At 60.5% G+C, this 17,678-nt stretch overlaps 2 protein-coding genes across 3 annotated transcripts; one reads left to right on the top strand and one right to left on the bottom strand.

Moving 5' to 3' along the window:
* The first annotated feature begins 1,178 nt into the window (after positions 1 to 1,178).
* CTSF (cathepsin F) lies at positions 1,179 to 5,905 on the top strand. Its single transcript, XM_040971004.1, has 14 exons — positions 1,179 to 1,400; positions 1,598 to 1,696; positions 2,263 to 2,347; positions 2,443 to 2,504; positions 2,605 to 2,680; positions 3,242 to 3,355; positions 3,498 to 3,643; positions 3,749 to 3,845; positions 3,935 to 4,015; positions 4,912 to 5,031; positions 5,152 to 5,216; positions 5,312 to 5,402; positions 5,684 to 5,742; positions 5,831 to 5,905. Exons 1-14 carry the CDS (start codon positions 1,179 to 1,181, stop codon positions 5,903 to 5,905), a joined length of 1,392 nt encoding a protein of 463 aa, XP_040826938.1.
* Positions 5,906 to 6,426: 521 nt separating this feature from the next.
* Positions 6,427 to 17,659, bottom strand: ACTN3 (actinin alpha 3). Of its 2 annotated transcripts, none has more exons than XM_040970690.1 (21): positions 17,423 to 17,659; positions 14,591 to 14,705; positions 14,379 to 14,498; positions 14,026 to 14,112; positions 13,857 to 13,944; positions 13,027 to 13,105; positions 12,852 to 12,933; positions 12,224 to 12,309; positions 12,026 to 12,118; positions 11,714 to 11,944; positions 11,429 to 11,576; positions 9,835 to 9,985; positions 9,406 to 9,514; positions 9,178 to 9,318; positions 8,855 to 9,037; positions 8,309 to 8,443; positions 8,026 to 8,205; positions 7,487 to 7,633; positions 7,314 to 7,379; positions 6,816 to 6,974; positions 6,427 to 6,722 (listed from the first exon to the last, which is right to left on the bottom strand). In XM_040970690.1, the coding sequence occupies exons 1-21, from the start codon at positions 17,567 to 17,569 to the stop codon at positions 6,564 to 6,566; spliced, it is 2,706 nt and encodes a 901-aa protein (XP_040826624.1). In that variant the 5' UTR covers positions 17,570 to 17,659; the 3' UTR covers positions 6,427 to 6,563. The 2 variants fall into 2 exon arrangements, with proteins under 2 accessions (XP_040826624.1, XP_040826625.1); XM_040970691.1 differs by having other exon boundaries at positions 6,562 to 6,722; positions 7,299 to 7,379; positions 17,423 to 17,494.
* Positions 17,660 to 17,678: the final 19 nt, after the last annotated feature.

Below are 17,678 nucleotides of genomic sequence, written 5' to 3'. Positions count from 1 at the left end.
TTCCTCGCTCCTGGCCGGGAACACCTTTCAGGAAAACGAGCTCCTCTGCTTGGGGTCTCCTCACCAGACCCCAAGCTCCCAGCACACAGCACCATGCGCAATGCCCCTGCACCCGCCTCCCACAGAGGGTTGATGCAGAGTTCAGTGAACTCTCAGGAGCAGGGACGAGAGGGGCCTCACAGCCCTCCTAAGATGAGAACCGTCTCGAGGACCTCTCCCAAAAGTTTCCCCCCAGAAAATCCTCCTCATGCCTCACGTTCTTCACAACACACACGTAGGCACACATTTATGCAGAATTTAACATGCCTTAAAGTGGCGTTGGGAGCAGACGCTGTTCCAGCAACAGTGTCTCCACCAATGAGCTGAAGCCAACGGCCGCCAGCGGGCTCCAGGCTGCGCACCCCAGGTGCTCCCTGCAGGCTGCGCACCCCAGGTGCTCCCTGCAGGCTGCGCACCCCAGGTGCTCCCTGCAGGCTGCGCACCCCAGGTGCTCCCTGCAGGCTGCGCACCCCAGGTGCTCCCTGCAGGCTGCGCACCCCAGGTGCTCCCTGCAGGCTGCGCACCCCAGGTGCTCCCTGCAGAGCTCCAGCGCCCCTCCCCATTCCCCAGTGCAAGCACCTGGCGGCTTCCCACCACGCGCATTCCTGATTACCATCCTTTTGCTCACGCCTGAATAAATCCTTTATACTTGAGGATATTTTTCTCTCTCTCTCTGCTGTTTATTTCCACCTTGGACTTCCTCTTTAGTATAAAGTAGCCTGAGCACGAATGATGTTAGCAGCCAGGAACCTAGGCCAACTTCTTGGGTTCAAGTTCGCTCTCTGTTTTCCAGGTTGGCACGCCGCTCAATCTCTGAACTCCTACCATGAGGACAGCAGCTACTCAGGAGGGCTTCAGGGAGCCCGTACAAAGGGCCCGAAGTTCCCGGTTTAAACCTCCGGACACCGCCGATCCTCCGCTCCCCTCACCCCCGCGCGCGCTCTCCCACGTGCCTCGCGTAAATAAGCCTGCGCGCAGGCGCCCCTGGCCAGCGCCCATTGGCCGGTGCCCGTCACCCTCGGAGCAGGTGGGAGCGACGCGGGCCCCACTACCAGCAGCCGCGGGTGCAGCCCCCGGGTCGGTTGGTCCGCACATCTGTGGGTCGGTGCGTCCTGACCCGCCCGCTCTTCGCCCTCACCATGGCGCCCTGGCTGCAGCTGCTGTGGCCGCTGTGGCTGCTGTGGCTGCTGCCCAGCGCCGTGCCCGCCCCTGCCCAGCCCCGAGCAGTGGGCGCTCGGGCCTGGGGGCCGCCGGACCCAGAGCTGCTGGGAGCCGCCCGCTTCGCCCTCAAGATGTACAACCACGGCCGGGCTGCGGGCGCGCAGGCCGTGCTGGGGGCCGTTCGCGGGCGCGTCCGCCGGGTAAGGCTGCTGGGCCGCGGCCCCGGGAAGGGGGTTTTGGCTTGGACTGGTGGAGAGGGGGGGGGGCGGTATATTGAGGGGTAGGAGAGGGAGTGGACGGCGTAGAGAGGGCTCTCGGGGGTCGGGAACCGGGAGGGCAGGCACCGCGGGGAGGGAAGGAGTGCGTCCCTGTCCGCCTCACCTGCCCCTCTACCCAGGAGGGTCAGGGGTCGCTCTACACCCTGGAGGCCACCCTGGAGGAGCCGCAATGTCATGAACCCATGGTGTGCCAACTCCCTGTGTCCAGGAAGACCCTGGTGAGTGCTGGGGCTTCTGTGGTTCCCCACCCCTGGGGTGAGTCGGGCATCCCAGTCCCCACTGGCTGCTTGCTGGTCATCGTGCCCCTGCTAATGCACTGGGGGGAACAGCCATGGGTGACCACAGAACTTGGCTTCCTGCACCCTGATGGAACTCCTGGCTTTTGGTTTTGGTCTGTCCGACCCAGCCTTGGCTTTTGTTTCTGTGAGGAGTGAGCCAGCAGACGAGAGAGATCTTTTTTCTCTATGTCTCTGTCTGCCTTTCAGATAAATAAGTCTTTTTGAAAAGCAGGTGGGGGTGGGATCTTTGATGTCAGCAGTCACTCCATCTTGAGTCACCTCCCAGGTCCTGAGGGCAAATGTTGTAAAAGGGAGGCTGCCTGGGTGCTGCTGGGTGCTGCTGGGTGCTGACTGGTGCTGACTGGTAGCAAGCATGACTGGATGCTGCTGGGGGCCTGCTGGGAGCCTGCTGGGAGCTGGCTGGGATTGTCTGGGAGCTAACGCAAGGCTGCCTGGGTGCTGCCGGGGGCTGTGGGGCCTCCCGCCACAGCTGTTTCTCCCTGCAGCTCTGCAGCTTCCAGGTCCTGGACGAGCTGGGGAAACACATGCTGCTGAGGCGGGACTGTGGTCCGGTGGAAACAAGAGTGACAGGTGCCGGGCTCCCCTGCGGGTGCTGGGAGGGTCTCCCCAGATCTCTCCAGGACCTCACTCAGTTCGGCCATGGTTTCTGTTCCAACCTTTTTCAGATGACGGAAATGAGACTTTGACATATGTGCTCCCGGGGTTGGGCAGGAATTCCTCGTCCCAGGTGAGGGGGCCGGTCCTTGCGGTAGGCACCTGTGGCCTTACTCCCCTCGGTATCCCCACGTCCAGCTGAACTCGTTGGAGAGATGCTTCTGCCTTCCCAGGACTTTACTGTGAAGATGGCGTCAATCTTCCAGAAGTTTATGCACACCTATAACCGGACTTACGAGTCGAAGGAAGGTGAGGAGCCCCGTCCCTGCCTTGGCTGTGCCTGTCCCACCATCAGGTCAGCTGGCACTGGATGAAGGAAAGGACATGAAAGGCAGGACGGCCCTTTGAGGAGCCCCTCTCCTGAAAGTTCCCCGCCCCCCCAGTTCTTGTGGGACTGAGCAGGTATGCCAAGCAGCTGGTGAGCCTGCCAGCTGACAGACACTGCGGGCGGGGTGAGGTGGGGGTGGAGGCAGGTGCGCTGTGTGGGAGGCCCCACACCAGGTGCTTTTCCCTCCCCCCGAGGCGCTGCTGGTTGATGTCTTCTGGACTCCACTTTGGTTACTGCTTTCTGCCACCCCTCACCACAAAATGTTGTCACTCTAGCCTGACCCAGAGTCCATCCCGCCTCCCACCGCAACCCTTGCTGAGGTTTTCCTTCCGCTCCCGTCTGGCCCCCGCTCCCCAGAAGTCTGTTGTTGAAAAGAGCTTCGGGCCTGTCCCAGCATTCAGCTCCTCCCTCGTAGGGTGGAGGGGGGTCCCTGCCTGCTGGCCCCAGCCAGTCCCCCTCCTCTCCTGCTCTTTGTTCCTCAGAGGCCGAGTGGCGTCTGTCCGTCTTTGCCAGTAACCTGATGCGTGCGCAGAAGATCCAGGCCCTGGACCGGGGCACAGCTCAGTACGGCATCACCAAGTTCAGTGACCTCACAGGTAGGCGTCCTGGCCAGAGTCCTCGCGGAGCCAGGGAAGTGACGAGGCCTGCTCCCCAGGGGTGCCTGCTCCCCCTCCCATCAAGCACCCATCAGGGCGTCGACTTCTCCGCCTCCACACACCCCGCCCCCCACGCTTGCAGAGGAGGAATTCCGCACCATCTATCTGAACCCCCTCCTGCGGTCGGAGCCCGGCCAGAAGATGCACATGGCCAAGTCCGTGGAGGACCCCGCGCCCCCGGAGTGGGACTGGAGGAGTAAGGGGGCTGTTACCAAAGTCAAGGACCAGGTCGGCCCCCTAGGGGAGGGTGGGCGTACATGCCAGGCCCCATGATGGGGTATGGAGATGTGGGGTGTAGCCGTGTGGCCCTCACTCTTCCCATGCACCTCTCAGGGCATGTGTGGCTCCTGCTGGGCCTTCTCTGTCACAGGCAACGTGGAGGGCCAGTGGTTCCTGAAGCGGGGAACCCTGCTGTCCCTCTCGGAGCAGGGTGAGTGGCCCGTGCCCAGCCTCCTGCCTCTGCCCTCAGCCCAGCCCCTCCTGCGGAGGGCTCTTTGGGACTGGCCTTCTGTCTCTCAGAGCTCTTGGACTGTGACAAGGTGGACAAGGCCTGCCTGGGCGGATTGCCCTCCAACGCCTACTCGGCCATAAGGAACCTGGGTATGTGTGGGCGGGGCGGCAGGTGCTGCTGGCACTCTGTAGGGAGTCCTTTCGCGGGGTGGGGGAGAGGAGAGACACAACTGCAGTTGTGGGTTTTTGTTTCTTTGATTTTTTAAGATTTATTCATTTGAAAAGTGGAGTTAGATCTTCATCCACAAAGTTGCATCAGCTGGGACTAGAGCAGGCTGAAGTCTGGAACTCCGTCCGGGTCTCCTTCCTGGGGGGCAGGAGCCCAAGGATTTGGGCCTTTTTCTGTTGCCTTCCAGGCGCATGATCAGGGAGCTGGATGGGAAGTGGGATGCCAGCCACATCGGCAGTGGCCTAACCGTACCACGCCATGCCAGCTCCTGTATTCTGTCTCAGTGCTGACCTTCACTGACTGGAGACCTTGGGCAAGTCAGCTCTTTGAGGACCTCAGTTGTCTCAGCTGTGAAATGGGACTCATAGGAGTAACCTGAGTGCCCAGAATAGAAGTGTGTAGATGCTTCCTGGCTCAGAGCAGGCACTTGGGTGAGCACAGGGCTCTCGGCATCCCTGCCGTTGGGAAATCTGCCTGTAATGCTGCTAAAGGAAGTGGCCACATGCCTCACTCCTGAGGGGACGTGGGGACTGGTCCAGGAGCCTGGGAGGGCCCAGAGCAGACGAGGAGAGTGGGAGGGCAGGGGGACACAAGCAAGCCACGACCAGGAGGCTCAGTGAGGAGGAGGCAGAAGTCCCTGTGGAGTTTAGCCTCTGCCACCTCTCCTGCAGGTCCCCTTTCCTGTCTCCCAGCCTCAGTGATGCCAGCTGTGTAATGGGTCTATTCCTCAGAAAGGATGGCCCATGCCTGAGTCCCTGAACCACCACCACTGCTTCCTCTGCCTGCCCCTGAACCCCCATCCCTGTTCTGGACACAGGGGGGCTAGAGACGGAGGATGACTATACCTACCAGGGCCACATGCAGGCCTGCAGCTTCTCCGCGCAGAAGGCCAGGGTCTACATCAACGACTCCGTGGAGCTGAGCCGGAATGAGCAAAGTGAGCAGGGGACCGGGTGAGTCCCCGCCAGGGCGCGGGGCGGAGAGGTGTGGGTAGGGGCCAGCGGTGGTGCCGTGGACAGCGAGCCCACCGACACCTGCCCTCCTCCATCCCACCCAGGGCTGGCGGCCTGGTTGGCCAAGAGGGGCCCGATCTCTGTGGCCATCAATGCGTTTGGCATGCAGGTGAGAGCCTCCTGCTGCCTGTGTCTCCTGCTGACCCTCCCCCGACCCACCCTGGGAGACTGCCTCTCCGCCTCCTTCTGTCCCCACCCCCACAGTTCTACCGCCGTGGGATCGCCCACCCGCTGCGGCCCCTCTGTAGCCCCTGGCTCATCGACCACGCTGTGTTGTTGGTGGGCTATGGCAACCGTGAGTCCCGCTGCCGCCGACCCTGCCCCAGGCCACAGATGGGGGGACCCTAGCATCTCTAGGTCTCTATGGGGAGGGTGGGGGGGCAATGCTTGGGACTGCTGGCTCTCCATATGGAAAAGGTGAGGCTGTGATGGAGAAAGGGTGTCCTCCCCCATGCCCTGAAGCTGTGCCAGGTCTCCATGATGGGTGGGCTCCCGTCCCTGCACCTGTCACCCAGCGGCCCTGCTGCAGGTGTCTGCCAAGTGCTTTGAGGCCCTTGAACCCCCTGTGTCCTGCAGGGTCTGCCACGCCCTTCTGGGCCATCAAGAACAGCTGGGGCACCGACTGGGGTGAAGAGGTGAGTCTCGCCCGCGAGGCTCTTGTTTTGCCCCCTGGCCCCCACGCCCTCCCGCCTGAGCGCCCCCTCCTTGCCGCCTCCTCCACAGGGTTACTACTACTTGTACCGCGGGTCTGGGGTGTGCGGCGTGAACACCATGGCCAGCTCAGCGGTGGTGAACTAGGGAGCCTGCCCGCAGCACGGGACCTGACCACAGCTGCCCCCTCCCCGGCCAGATCTGCACGTCCGGGCCTCTCACCTGGGCGGGGTGGGAGCACAACTGGCTGAGGGACAGGCCCTGGGTGCCTCGGGGGCAGCAGAGGGCTGTGGGCAAGTGGCACTGCCCCACTCCTTTCCTGAGCCCACTTGCTGCCACTGCACCTTTGTTGAATTGTGGTAGGGAGGGTGGGCCAAAGGCCGAGGTCCTGGCAGCAGGGGCCAGGGCAGGGACCCTGGGCTCTGGTTGGAACAGGACAGAAGTACCCTGACTTCAAGTCCAGCCCTACCTTCAGCAGGTCCTGCCTGCCAGCCCCAGCCTTCCTCTGTTCCTGTGGATTCGTCCCCTCCCCCCTTACTAACAGCAATAAAGAGGCGTCCTGGAGGCCAGTGTGGTGTGAGTGCTGGGTCCTTGAAGCAGGTCACGGTGAGACAGCCAGGGTCCCACCCAGGAGCTCTCAGAGACCCCATGACCGGAAGGAGACAGGGAGAGGCCCTCAGATGGGTCTTTATTCAGAACTGCGCGGCTGGCCATTCCCGGAAGTCCTTGCTCCCACAGACAGATGGGATCAGCCCCAGGAAGCTGATCTTCCTGCCTTGGGTCAGGAACGCCCCAGGGGTGGAAGTCAGAGGTCGCTCTCCCCGTAGAGGGCGCTGGAGAAGGCCACATAGTCCAGGGCCCCAGCAGGTGCCCCAGCACCCTTGTAGGGGGTCATGCGATGAATGCAGTACTCAGCCTGCTCGGCCGGCAGCTCCCGCCGCAGCTCCTCGGGGGTGATATAGTTCTGGAGGAGTGGGAGCAGGTGGTGAGACTCCCGGGTCCTCTGCGCTGACCCCAACCTGCCACCGCAGCCCCATGCTCCTGGGCCCACACTCACCTTGTCACCTGCCAGGATCTTGAAGGAGGCCACTACCTGCTCAGCCGTGTCTGTCTCGGCTGTCTCCCGGGTCATGAAGTCGATGAAGGCCTGGAAGGTGACGACCCCGGCCGCATTGGGGTCTACCATGGTCATGATACGTGCGAACTCCACTTCTCCCTGCAGTCACAGAGATGGGGCATCATGCCCACAGTGGGTGCTGAGGCCAGGCAGGCTCCTGGGGTCCCCTCCGAGGACAGCCCTGGCACCACAGGTAGCCCTCTCTCCTGGAAACTGTGGGTGCTAGGTGCAAATCTGCCTGCTGCCTGGCAGAGGCCTTGGTGGGTGGTTGACCCTGATTTCTCTGTGAGGTGATGTTTCCAAGATGTAAGAACACTGTTGCAAGCTCAGACTTGGGGGGTTGGTGTTGCTCAGTCCTTGCTGAGCCTGGATGGCTCCATGCAGCTGTGGAGGAGCGGCCGGCCATGTGTGGAGGTGGGAGACCGCAGGAGGACTCACCAGGTCGTAGCCCATGGAGATGAGGCAGGCACGGAAGTCATCGGGCTCCATCATGCCGTTCCGCTTCTGTCCAGGGTTGGTGGGGTGAGTGGGTGTCAGGCAGGTCCGCCCCAAAACCCTGCCAGTCGCTCCCACTCCCCCACCCCTCCCTATGGGCTGGGGCCCCTGCTAACCCGATCAAAGTGGTTGAAAGAGGCCCGGAACTCGTTGAGCTGCTCCTGGCTCAGGCCCTTGGCATCTCGAGTCAGTACCTGGTTCTCCACCTCGTTGATGGTACGGGCGATGGAGGTGAGAAGCTGTTCCCAGCCCACACGGATGTGCTGCAGGGTGAGAGCCAGGCCAGTGAGAGGGCGGCTAGCACCAGGCCACCAGGCAAGCACCACCCCACAAACCACCGTGTGTGTGTCAGAGAAACAGACACACGCACACCCTGGGCTAATTCTCCTCTTCAGGTTGGGTCCCTGTCCCAGCTGGACATTCCACTGTCCCTCCTGCCCTGTAGTCCTCCCCTCCTTCAAGTCTGACAGTGTGTCATTTGCTAAGGGTTGGTTAATCAGCTGTGGCCAGTTCTCATCCCAGCTTTAGGAACTACTTAGTGGACGGGGTCACTTGGTGTTGCCGGTTCCCAGGGTCTTCTTGGGTACATAGCAAGGTGGTGAGGCGCGCCACCTGCTGCCTCCATGCCCGTCCCGAGGGCAGCAGGTGCACACACCTCCATGCTGTAGACGGTATGCTTGTTGTCAAACACCAGGCTCTCTTGCAGCAGCTGGTGGTCGCCCTCCAGCCGGTCGATGTTGCTCTTGTAGTTGATGATGTTCTGTTCCTGCTGCCGCAGCCCGGCCATCTGCTCTTCCAGTGAGCCCGCCAGCCCCGCCGCCAGCCGCCCCACCTCCTGCAGGGGTGGCACGGGAAGGGAGGAAGGCGAGGGCTCCTGGGCCCTCATCCCCCACCGTCTCCTCCCCAACCCCTCCCCTGCAACCTGACTTGGCCCCTACCTCCACCTTTGCCTGGATCCAGGGCCCCACAGCGTTGGCCTGGGCCGCAAACTGTCGCCGGAGTCTTTCGTTCACCTGCTGCCGTGCCAGCTCCTCCTGTAGAGTCTGGTCGCGGCTGGGCACCAGCTTCCGGACCTGGGTGGGTGGGGAAGGAGAGCGCTCATGCCAGGGCCGGCTAGCTCTGGAACCTAGAAGATGACGTGGGGGAAGAGATGGGCTCTGTGGCTCCATCCAGTGTCAGACGTAGCTGCTACAGCTGCCTTGAGCTGCGTTGTGTTTGGGGCAAGTCACTCGAGCCCTGTAGACTCCTCTTATAACTGACACAGGTGGCCTTGCAGAACCTGCCCACATGCAGCCTGGGAAGCTGTCAGAACCACGATGTGGGTGAGGCCAGCGCAGGCAGCCCGTGGGAGTGGGGTGGGGGGGGGTGCCTGTGGCTGACCTCAGCCCTGAAGGTGAGCATCTCCGTTATCTCAGAACCCCCGAGTTTCTGGGTCCCTGACAGCACACTAGTGGAGGGTAGCAAGGGCCCAAGGCTACACTCACCATGTCCCACTTGTTGTTGATGTCCTGTGGGCTGAGGCTAATGTAGGGGTTGGTGGAGTTGGGCCGCAGCCCATATGTCTGGCAGATCTTCTGGATCTCACCCTGAATGCCCAGGATGGCGCCTCGCTCCCGGTCGGCCTCGGGCAATGTGGCTTTGAACTGCTCGTGTGCAGTTAGCAGGCTCTGGGGAGGGCACAGGAAGGAACAGTGGTCAGCAAAGGGGGCGGCAACCCCTGCGGGCAGGGCTGGCACAAGGCAGAGAATTCGGGTCCCTACTGCCCAGGAGCCCATCCAACCTCGCCTTGCACCCCCTCAGCACCTACCTGGGTCTCATCCACCGAGTGCACCAGCCACACGTCCTGCAGGTCCTCTATGGCACCGTCTAACCAGTTGTTGAAGGGTGCCGCCCGCCGGGCAAACTCCAGCTGCAGCTGATCGATGGTCTCTAGGAGTTTCTCCATGCGCTAGGGCAGGGGGCCAAGGTAGGGGTCAGCAGCCTGCCTGGCAGACCTGGACTCCAACCTCCCCAGCTTCCCTGCCCCGTGCCCCACCTCCAGTGCATCCCGCCTCTTCTGGGTCAGTGTGCCCAGGTTGTCCCACTGGTCACAGATGGCCTGGCAGCGGCTGTTCACGGAGGCGGCCTCGTGATAGTCCAGCTCACTGGAGGGTGGGGAAGAACGCGCCAGCTTGGGTGCCCAGAACCAGGCTTGATTGCCTCTGGACCACCCTCTGGGGGACTGGACCCTAGGCTCTAGCCAAAGGCCTAGGGAGCCGGGGCAGGTGGGTGGCCCAGTAGGCTGCTGCAGGAACCGGAGTGCCTGAGGTGCTCTCAGTGGGTCCCCATGGGGAGGGGGGAGGCTTGGTGAAGGGAGGGGACTCCATGGGTGGGGTTCTGAGAGAAGGGGCAGGTTCATTGGAGGTGGCCCGGTGTGGGGCGGGGCTCTGCACCAAGGGGCGGGTCGACCGCGGGCCCCGCCTACTTGAGCTCCTGGGCCAGCGCAGCGATGTGCTCCACGCGGTCCTGGTGCGCTGCCAGATCGCTCTCGAAGGCCTCGTGGCGCCGCAGCAGTGCCCGCACCTCCTGCAGTGACGCGGACTCGTAGTCGCGCTGGTTCAGCATGTCCTCTTTGCCTGCGTGGAGACCGGTCTGTGGGCTTGGGTCAGGAGCAGGAGGTACACTCTCGGTGGGTGGGGGATGACCCTGTGCCTTCTAGGCTGTCCTGGGCACCGGCTGGGAGTGACGTGACCAGTGACCTCATGCATCTGTGACTGTCCAAGCGTCCTGAGCCTCTGACTCGGTTTCCCCTGGCTCACCACGGTGAAGACAGGACAAAGTGCTTGTGCAGGATGGTTACCATATTTAAGCAATTAAAAAACCGACATCCTAAGAGCCACAGTGGTTAAGACACCTGCATCTGGAGGGAGTCCGGTTCCCAGCTCTGGTTCTCAGCTCCAGCTTCCTAAGGGTGCAGACCCCAGGAGGCGGTCAGCGATGGCCCAAGTAGTTGGGAATGAGTTCCAGCCTGTGGGGTTCTGAGTGAATTAGTGGATTGGGGCACTATGCCTCTCAAATTTTCAATGAAGAACAGTAGAGGCTGGTGCTGCCTGCTAGTATTGGCATCCCATGTAAACCACACAACTCCCAGCTGCTCCAGTTTCAAGCTAGTCCCCTGCTAATGGGCCTGAGGAAGCCCTGGAAGACAGGCCAGGTGCTTGGGCCCCTGCACCCATGCCGAGACACCCAGAAGGAGTCCCAGCTCCTAGCTTCAGCCTGGCCCAGCCCCCAGCCGTTGTGGCCGTTTGAGGAGTGCAACAACAGATGGAAGATCTCGGTTTCTCTAACTCTTTCAGATAAAAAATAAATCTTAAAAAAATGTTATACAGATATATGAAGTTCTTCAAAAATTTCAAGGGAAAATGTAATGGTAAGTTTATTTTGGTAATTCTGACATTCATGAATATAAAGGTCTTCAAAAAGTTAATGAAAGATTATGCAAAAACCATGCATGAGTTCTACCTTTTTTTTTCACTGTAATAAACATCTTTTAATTCCATTTTCCACAAACTTTTGGAAGTTCTCTTCTATCTGACATATGCACTATTTCTTTTTTTTTAAGTTTTATTTATTTGTTTGAATTGTTATTAACATTGTATTATGTGATACAGTTTTATAGGCACTGGGATTTCCCCCCCGCCCTTCTACAACCCTCCCCCCATAGTGGATTCCTCCACCTTGCTGCATAACCACAGTTCAAGTTCAGTTGAGATTCCTTCATTGCAAGCTGACATATGCACTATTTCAGCCTTAATATACTTTTGACTAGTAGAAGTGGTATTAGGCTAAGGGCGGGGCTGGGGTTCAGACACTTGCTGCATTGACAAACTGCTACAAGGTAGGCTCCTCCCAGCAAGACCCCAAGAGGGCCAAAGCCAGGAGGGGTGCGGATTGAGTTTGTGCAGAGAGCAGCCAGGGCCCAAAGGGGGTGGAGAGGCCTCAGCAAGGATGAAGAAGCCACCTGCTACCTTTCTGCTCCCTGCAGAGCCCCTCCCTTCTGCCCCCCAGAGCGGACATACCCCGGGTCCAGGTCTCATGCAGAGAGGCCTTCTGCTGGAACTTCTCGGCCAGGTGCTGCAGCCTTTGCAGGCGTCGGATCTCTGAGAGCAGCCAGTCCTCGTAGCCTTTTTCCACTTGCTCCAGCCCCCGCCACGCATTGGCGATATCCTGTGAGCAGGCAGAAGTACCCCGCATTGTCATGGCTCACCCACAGTGCAGATGGAGGGACACCCCCGTGAGGTTACCCAGGGCTGTGCAGAGCGCAGCTGGGCTGGGGACTGGGGGGGCGTGGGGGTCAGGCTCACCGAGACCAGCTTGCCTTCGGAAGGCATGAAGGCGGGCCGGTGGCTGAGGCGCAGCTTGGTCTGCAACGTGTTGAAGTTGATCTCCAGCTGGCACTTTTCCTGCACGCGGGGTGGCTTGTGCAGGCGCCGGTAGTCCCGGAAGTCCTCCAGCTTGCGCTGCATGGCACTCATGCTGGGCTCACCCACTCGGTTCTCCAGCCATGGAACAGTGCGGCGGATCCACTCCAGCAGCTGTGGGACAAGGAACTCTGAGCCCGTTGGCCGCCTCTGCACCACCCAAGCATGCTGGGGGTGCCCTTGTCCCAGCCTCACCTCACTGGCCAGCTTCTCATACTCCTCCATCAGCTTCTCGTTCTCCTGGTTCACGGCCAGCACCTTGCAGATCCTGTTGGCTGCTGTCTCTGCCTGTGATGGGCGTGGGCAGGCCCAGGATTCAGCAGGCTGCCTTGGAGCGCCCCCCTCACCGTCCCACCCGCTCTCCCAGCCCTGGTGGCAGTGGGGCGCCCCTACCTGCTCAGCCCCAGCGAAGGCGTGGTAGAAGCAGGACACGTAGGTCATGATGGCCTTCTCATCCGGTTTTGGGGTGTTCACAATGTCTGGGTCGGGGAGGGCAGTGAAGTGAGCTCGAATGTCCTCCTTCTCCACCCTAACCCCTGGAGGAGGACTTCCCTGGGAAGGGGGGACATCTATAATCCTGTCTTCCTCTTCCAGGAAGCCTTCTCTGATCACTGCAGGGCCCGGTGACATGCTCCTTTTGTGGTGAGCCCAGTGCAAGGCCTGGGTGAGTGAGGGACAGCCCCCCATTGCCTAGAGCCTGAAACTCCCCTAACACCATCTGTGTGTCCACTCGTCTTTTCCCCATGACTGCGGGCTTGGGCACAGGGGTCTGAGGCAGGACATGCCTAGGGGAGCCGCAATCTTGGGGACCAACAGGATGCCAGGCTACTCAGGGCTAGTGGTGGTGGTGGAGCTGGGCAAGTAGGTAGAGAAGGGAGGAGGACAAGAGAAAGGGTAATGGCAGGGAGTGGGGTGCAAGCAGAGCATGCTGGGAGGAGTGAGGAGCAGGCCCAGGTGCAGAGGTGGGACCAGGCGCCCTGATGAGCCCGCAAAGTCCTGTCCCGGCCAGGACCACCCTCACCTTCCGCATCCAGCATCTTGGGGATGTCCAGGTATTTCTCTGCCACTTCGAAAGCGGTGTTCAGGTTGCCGATGGGGTCATCCTAGATGGGTAATGGGGTGTCAGGAGGGGAGAGGTAAAAGGTCAGCTGAGAGTAGAGCTTGGGGTGTTGGGGCTGAAGGTGGCAGTGGCCCACCTTGCGCAGTTTGGCGTAGTCGATGAGGTCAGGGCGGTGTCGGTGGATGAGGGCACAGAGCGCCAAGCCATCCTTCCAGCTGGACAGAGAAAATGGGGGGTCAGGCCTGGGGACCTGAAGCTCTGCTCCCCTCAGCCCAGGAGCGCCCACAAGCAGGGCAGTCTTCTCTGTAAAATGGGCTGAAGCACAAATTCCCTGGCTGGGAGCAGGCGTGGCCCATCTCCAAATCCATGACAATTCCTACACATACCTACATAGGCCAGACCACTTTCTATTGCCAGGTTCCGTGTCCAGCCGCTAAGCCTCTCCAGGGAGGCCCCCACTGCACCTGCCTCCAGGAATCCTCTGTCGCCCTCCTCCTGGACTGCAGTCCATTAGACTGTCCACTCGCTGTTTCCTGAACTTGGCTATAGGGGCTGGCACTGTGGTGCAGCAGATGGAGCCGTCACCTGACACTGGCATTCTGTAATGAGTACCAGTCCGAGTTTCCATTGCTCTACTTCTGATCCAGCTCCCTGCTAATGTGCCTAAGAAGGCAGTGGAACATGCTCCAAGATCTAGGAGCTCTGTCAGCCACAGAGGAGTCCCAGACGAAGCTCTGGCTCCTGGCTTTGCCCTGGTCCAGGCCTGGCCATTGCAGTCACTTGGGCATTGAACCAGTGGATGGGAAGTCTCTCTGTCTTTCTCTCAATAGCTCTGCCTTGCAAATAAGTGAATATTAAAAAAAAAATAATAGAAATTTTCCCTCCACCCCGGCCCCATGCAGGGCCCATCCTTATGGCCCTCGTGGGCCTGGGAGGGCTCCCCCACTCTGGGCTCCAGGACCCCACCTGGTATGGAAGTTCTGCACATTGACGTTGCGGTATGGGGCCGTCTTGCGCTGGCACCACAGGAGTAAGCCTTCCTTGGCCGAGGTTTCTGGCAGGGGACGGGGCAGGAGCATTAGCTGGGCAAGGGCCTGGGTGCCCTACCTCCCGACACCTCTCGTTCAGTGCTCACCCTCCACAGAGATGTCCTGGATGGCAAAGCGCAGGATGATGGTCCAGATCATGCCCAGGGTCATCTTGAGGTTCCCGTCGACAATCTCTGTGCGGCGGGGAGAGCCGGAAACCAGGCGCCTCAGCTCAGCTGCCCGGCCTCTCCCCCTGCCCTGCTCCTCTCTGCCCATCCCATGGCCAGCACCAAGAAACGTCCATGGTTATTCAAGGACTCAACAACCCCTGCTGGGTGCCAGGTGCTGTGCTGCCACGCACGTGAGGTTTGCATACGGAAGTGCACAGAAGTGTCTTGCCTGTGTTCAGGGAGCCCCTCCCACCCCCTCACTCCCCACCTGGGACCCCCTCCTCCTTCACCTTCAGCCCCAATAGACACCAGCTTCACCCCTTTACTAGCAATGAAGTCCAGGGCCTTGTTGACATTGGCGATCTTGTGGAAGCGCATTTTGCCCTTGTCTGGCCTGGGCAGCCTCTCTCCTGGATGGGAGTGGAGGGGTCAGAGGTCAGGGAGTCATGGGGTCTCAGGAGGCGTTCCCCTCCAGCATACCACCACGGCCACTGCTGCTCACCTGAAATCACCTCCAGGAGCAGCATGAGTTTGAGGCCGTTGCGGAAATCCTCCTCGATGTTCTCGATCTGGGTGCCTGCCTTGCGCAGGTGTGAGTTGCACCAGGCAGTGAAGGTCTGGGGGTGGGGTGGGGGCAGAGGGCAAGGCTCAGGCCCGATCTCAGAGCTTCAGGTCCTAGGTTCAAGTTCCCGCTCTCCCATGGACCTGCTGTGCACCCTGAACCAGCTCCCTTCTCCCCCGAGCTTTAGCATTCCCTACCCCACAACACCCAAGAGACCTGCAGCTGACCGTAAGTGCTGGCCGTGGGAAGGCCTGCACATGCTCCCAGCTGCCACTGCCTCTGTAGAATCTGGGTAGAAACACACCTGGAGGGCTCTGACCAAGGGACCACGCATCTGTGCTATCTAATCCCAGCCCAGTGGCCGCCAGGTGAACCCTAAGTATACAGGTCCTTGCTGGCCTCTGCAGGGGATCACTGAGCCCCCAGCCTGGCCTGGTGACTGGGCTGGGGCAGGGCCTGCTCCCCCTGAACCTGAGCCAGGCCTGTGGCCTCAGCCTCCAGCCGACATGGGGGTGGGGCAGGGAGTGGACAGGTGGTCCGAGGCCATGTGTCTGTGAAGCTGGCAGCCTGCCAAGCCTCGGACCCTGAGCGCTTGCCATGGCCAGAGAAGTCTTTGGCCAAGCCCACAGTTGCATTCCAAACTCCTCACTCTTCCTGCTCTGGGGTCAGACCCTTGTTCTGCCTGGAATGCTGGGCCTCAATGGCTTTCCGGGCACCCTCAGGAGCTGGCAGGGGAAGCTTGTGTTGTAAATACTTGAGGGGCTGCCCATTGCTGAAGGCAGAGAGTGAGCCTCCCATCTCTGCAGGTATGTAAGTGCATGCTGCATATCTAAGCTACCCAAGTGAAGGCAGCTGGAGTCTTAACCCTGGAGTGTCTCGGGCCCACACAGACCTAGAGGACTCTTAACGAGAGGTGGTCCCTGTCGGCCGTCAGAGTCATGTTAGTCTAAGACTTGGCAGGGAGCCGGGGAAAGAGGCTCCCGGAGAAGGCTACTATTTGGTTAGCACAATGATAAAAGGGCAGAAAAGGGTGATGCAGGCAGGACCAGCCCTGTTGGAGAGAGACAGGTGCTGTGGTCTCTCTAGGTCCCACTGGAATGGAGCTGGAGTGCAGGGGTGGAAGTGATAAGAAGCAGGCCGGAGGGGCAGCAGGGGCCAGGTCATGCACACTGCTGGATACTAAAGCCGGGGGAGTTTGAACTTGATCCCGAGGGTGAAGCGTGATTCTGGCAAGCCTGGGGGATACAGGAGGGAGGTGGCAGGAGCTGTGTTTTGGAGAACTCCTGTTGGTTTTGCAAGGTGGAAACAAATGGTTCAGCAGGACAGAGGGGAACAGGAGGCGGTGAGGGCTGGTACAGGGTAAGGGAGGAGGCCTGCCTGTAAGGGGTTCGGAGCAGGGGAGCATGGGCTAAAGCTGAGCCCAAGGCTGTTCATTTAATAATCAGCGTTGGACGAGAGACATGACCGGAATGTTGAGGTTCAGGGGTTTGCTGGCTGGATCCTGGAGCGGCCGGTGAATGAGCCAGCAGGGTGGGGACTGCGAGGAAGGATGTTCGGGACACAGTACACCAAGTGACAGGTGCAAGTTACCGACAGGTCTGTGTCCTGGAGGGGTATGCAGACCTGGGAGCTGCGAGAGGCCGGGACAGACAGGTGGGGGTGGGGATGGGAGCGGTCTCAGAGCAGCTGGGCACAGAGCAAGTGGCAGCTGGCGCCAGAGACAAGGGTGACATCACCGGGAGATTGTCGAACCCTCCCACCCCCTGTCCCAGAGGCACAGCCACGCTTGGAGACAGGTGCAGAGGAAACTTGTGTGGGGGAGGTATGAAACCCCAGTTACCCCAGCCAAGCCAGCTGAACCTCCCAGGCCCTGGGCTCATCACCTGCCAGCTCGTTCACCCTCCAGAAGCGCTCTGCTGGCCCTGTGCTTGAATGGGCTCCCCCCACATGACGAGCAGGGGTCCATGGTACCCACGGCGCTGTTCTCCCCTACTCCTGCCTGGCCTGCCACTCCCCAACTTTTTCTCACTCTAGCCCAGGTACTTTTCTTTCTTGGGAACCCAGATTTGGGAAAGCTTGGCAGTCAAGTTAGCTCAGGGAGGAATGGAGGGGAGCCCGGAGCACCCTACAAGGCAGGGCCTGGACAGCAGCTGCCCCTGTGGTCAGGGCCGGTCTCCAAGGTGCTGCCTCAGCGTAAAAGTGCCCATCTGGCTGAGGGGTCAGGTTACAGGTAAGGGAACCCTTGTCCCCTCCACCCCAGTGTGTTGGCCTTTCAGATGCCCTGGGGAGGGGTATCTTGGGACGGATTGGGGGTGGGGCGAGCAGTAAAGAGCCTCTCCTTGGGGACACAAATGACACATACGTGACTTGGCACCTGTCTGGGCTTCGGTTTGCTCAACTGTCACATGGACCAGAGTGAGGACCAATTCCTCTCTTGAAAGAATATGGTGGAGGGGGTGAGAGGGGCCCTCCCACCACCCTTCAATCTCAGAGACTATTTCTGGCCTGGCCATAAGCCCTGGGGAGGAAGGGGGCTCTTTATTCCCCCTGCCCTGAGAGGTAGGTCTGTCTGCCACTGCCTAACCCTTTTTAACCCAGAGCAGGTGGATGAGCCCCAGAAAGGAGACCCCAGGAGCTCTCCTCCGTATCCCAATCGGTCCCTTCCAGCCCTAGTTAGAGGACAGCAGAGGCCTGCGGGAAGGGCCTGGGCTGGGCAGTGGTCCCAACCGACAAGGCCTCGGTTTGTCTGCCAGCAAATGGGCCCACACTCACTTTGCGCTGCTGCTTCTCCCAGGCCGGGTCCAGCAGCAGGTCACGGTCCCAGTCTTCCTCCTGCTCCATGTACTCGCCACCCCCAGCGCCACCGGCCAAGGGCCCCAGCCCGGCCCCCAACCCCTCAGGCTGCATCACCATCATCATAGCGCTGGGGCTCTCCGCTCCGCAAACGCTGCGTGGCTCGCGGGCCGCATTAAGTAGGGCCCCAGTTCGGCCGGGGATCGGATTCGCGCTAAATATGGGGGAAGAGGGT

Source organism: Ochotona curzoniae, unplaced genomic scaffold, assembly GCF_017591425.1.
Source record: "Ochotona curzoniae isolate NIBS_2020 unplaced genomic scaffold, NIBS_Ocur_1.0 scaffold_4937, whole genome shotgun sequence".
Taxonomy (NCBI): Eukaryota; Metazoa; Chordata; class Mammalia; order Lagomorpha; family Ochotonidae; genus Ochotona; species Ochotona curzoniae.
This window is presented reverse-complemented; position numbering and strand designations above follow the sequence as displayed.